This window comes from Lepisma saccharinum, chromosome 23 (genome assembly GCF_977018435.1).
Source record: "Lepisma saccharinum chromosome 23, izLepSacc3.1, whole genome shotgun sequence".
Taxonomy (NCBI): Eukaryota; Metazoa; Arthropoda; class Insecta; order Zygentoma; family Lepismatidae; genus Lepisma; species Lepisma saccharinum.
In genome coordinates, this window is record NC_139251.1 from 56,467,225 (window position 1) to 56,469,684 (window position 2,460).

Here is a 2,460-nt window from a genome sequence, read left to right on the forward strand (position 1 = left end):
TTTCTTGTATAGAATAGTAGGCCTTACCGCATTGAGTGCCAGTATTTGTCCACAAGCTTTGCCAGTCAGTAAATAGTATTTTTCTAGTGTGTGATTCCAAAACTACGGACGGAATCTTTATTGAAAGCGGCCGTTGGATTGTTTGATTCGCTGCATATTTTGCCAAAGTATCTGCTATATTGTTGCCTTCTATTAAAGAATGTCCAGGTGTCCAAATAAAGTTGATATCATATCCCCTATCTCGTTAATTTCAGTGTGAGTATTCTTATGTTAACAATGTACCATTCCGTATGACATGAGCAAACTGTAAAGAATTTAGCACAGAGGCTGAATCGGTTGCAATTAGAACTTCTTTTGTACATAAAGCAATGCCTGTCGTATTGCAAAAGCTTCTGCAGTGTAAATGGACAGATACGATGGCAAAGGAAAAATTTTGAATTCTGCAGAATTATCACAGTAAAATGCTCCTGTTTTTCCAGACGTTGATTTTGAAGCATCTGCATATATGTGATATTCACATTGTAATTTGGAATGTATGTAGTCTAATACACTTGCAAGAAGAACACCAACAATGACAATAATATCTGTTACTATGGTTACTATGAACCAAAAATTCATGCCTCTCTAGCCATTAAACAGAATAACATGAACAGAAATTGAAAATCAATAAATTAAAACAAAATTGCATGAAATTAATTTTCAGCCAAATATGTGTTCGAAATAAGTAAATACGAGTAAATAAATAAAGAAATAGATAAATAATAAACGGAAAAACTATGGAAAATGTTCAATAATGAACGTTCAATTGTTCAATACTTAACTGAGAGCGTAATTCATAAGTAATTGCAATTCAGATGTCAAATATTAAGGTGTCCGGTTTTTTTTCCAGCGGTATATTTACAATTTTAGACATGAATTTTCATGTACCCTTGAAATCAAACATTGATAAATAATTCTGACATAAAATGTAATAATAGTTCCATTACGTGAGGACTTCTCGCAACTCAGTATAATTAATACGAGGGCCCTGCGGTTGAGAAACAATGCACTAGCATACTTTACCACGTTGACTGATGTACGAGGGGGTATCCAAAAGTTTTAATTATAATAAAGAAGTTATAGAGATATTTACATGAAACTTTTTGTGCATAATCAGTGTCATTGCCATGCATATGTGCAAATATAAAATCTTTGTCTAACGTAGTTTTCTTTCCACAGGCTGTAGAAGACATCAACCTACATGATGAACAAAATTGAAGCCCGAAGTGTCATAAAGTTCCTCCATTTGAAGGGCAACAACGCACGCCAAATCCACGACGAAATGAAAGCTGTGTATGGGGATGAAAGCCCATCATATGACACGGTTGTGAGGTGGAAGAGGAACTTTCAAAGTGGTCACATGTCCCTGACAGACGAGCCACGAGCGGGTAGACCCTCAATCAAGGATGATCTTGCCATGGTGAAGAAAGTGGAGGCCGTTATCCTCGACGACAGAAGATCGACCATGGAAAGAGTGATGGCGGAGACTGGACTAAGTTACGGAAGTGGGTGGAGGATTATTCATGAGGAACTGCACATGAATAAGGTGTCTGCACGCTGGGTACCTCGCTTGTTGACACCTCTTCAAAAGCAAACTCGCCACGACTTTTCCCAGCAGAATTTGACTCTGTTGGAGCGGAATGAAGACGATATTTTTGCTCGTCTCGTCACTATGGACGAGTGTTGGGTATACCTCTACGATCCGGAGAAGAAAGAAATGAGCAAGGAGTGGAAACATCCATCCTCCCCCCTCCCAAGAAGGCGAAGGTCCAGAAATCTGCGGGGAAGGTGATGCTGTCCGTTTTTTTTGGATAGCCGCGGGGTAAATCGCGCTGCGATGCCAGGGGTCCCGGATTCGAATCCCGCTCGGGCTTGGTGGTTTTTGAATGTCCATTCATCAATTTCATCATTTCATCACTCATCCCCTTCTTCTTCTTCTTTCCTGGCACTACAGTCTATCACAGACGCTGGCCACCTTCAGAATATTCCGCCATCCAACTCTATTCACAACCTTTCTTTTCCAACTCCTAATTCCCAGCACACTCAGGTCCTCTTCTACTGAATGAACCCACCTTAAATGGTGGTCTTCATACTTTTCTTCTCCCATCCATATTCGTAAATGTGATCTTCTTACACACCATGTTGTTTGGCATTCGGTGTAAATCCTCCTCAGAATCTTCCTTCAAAGCTTCCGATCATTGACTCAGCCTTCTTGGTTATTATCCATGATTCACATCCATACATTAAAATAGATTTTATTAACGTTTTGTATAGTTTAACTATTGTCTTCCTTCTGATGTACTGAGACTTCATATGTTTTCCGAGTCCAAAATAGCTTCTATTTGCCATACTTATCCTGTGTTTAATCTCGGTCAGAGAATTCCCTTCTCAGTTATATACGTGCCAAGATATTAAAATTCC

At 39.1% G+C, this 2,460-nt stretch overlaps 1 protein-coding gene across 1 annotated transcript; it reads left to right on the plus strand.

The window, feature by feature from the left end:
* Nucleotides 1–1,321: 1,321 nt before the first annotated feature.
* Nucleotides 1,322–1,831, plus strand: LOC146005519 (histone-lysine N-methyltransferase SETMAR-like). Its single transcript, XM_083144763.1, has one exon. The coding sequence runs from the start codon at nt 1,322–1,324 to the stop codon at nt 1,829–1,831; it is 510 nt and encodes a 169-aa protein (XP_083000889.1).
* The last annotated feature ends 629 nt before the right edge of the window (nt 1,832–2,460 follow it).

Coding starts and splice junctions, on each gene's coding strand:
- LOC146005519 (XM_083144763.1), top strand. CDS start 1,322: ATGAAAGCTGTGTATGGGGATGAAAGCCCATCATATGACACGGTTGTG.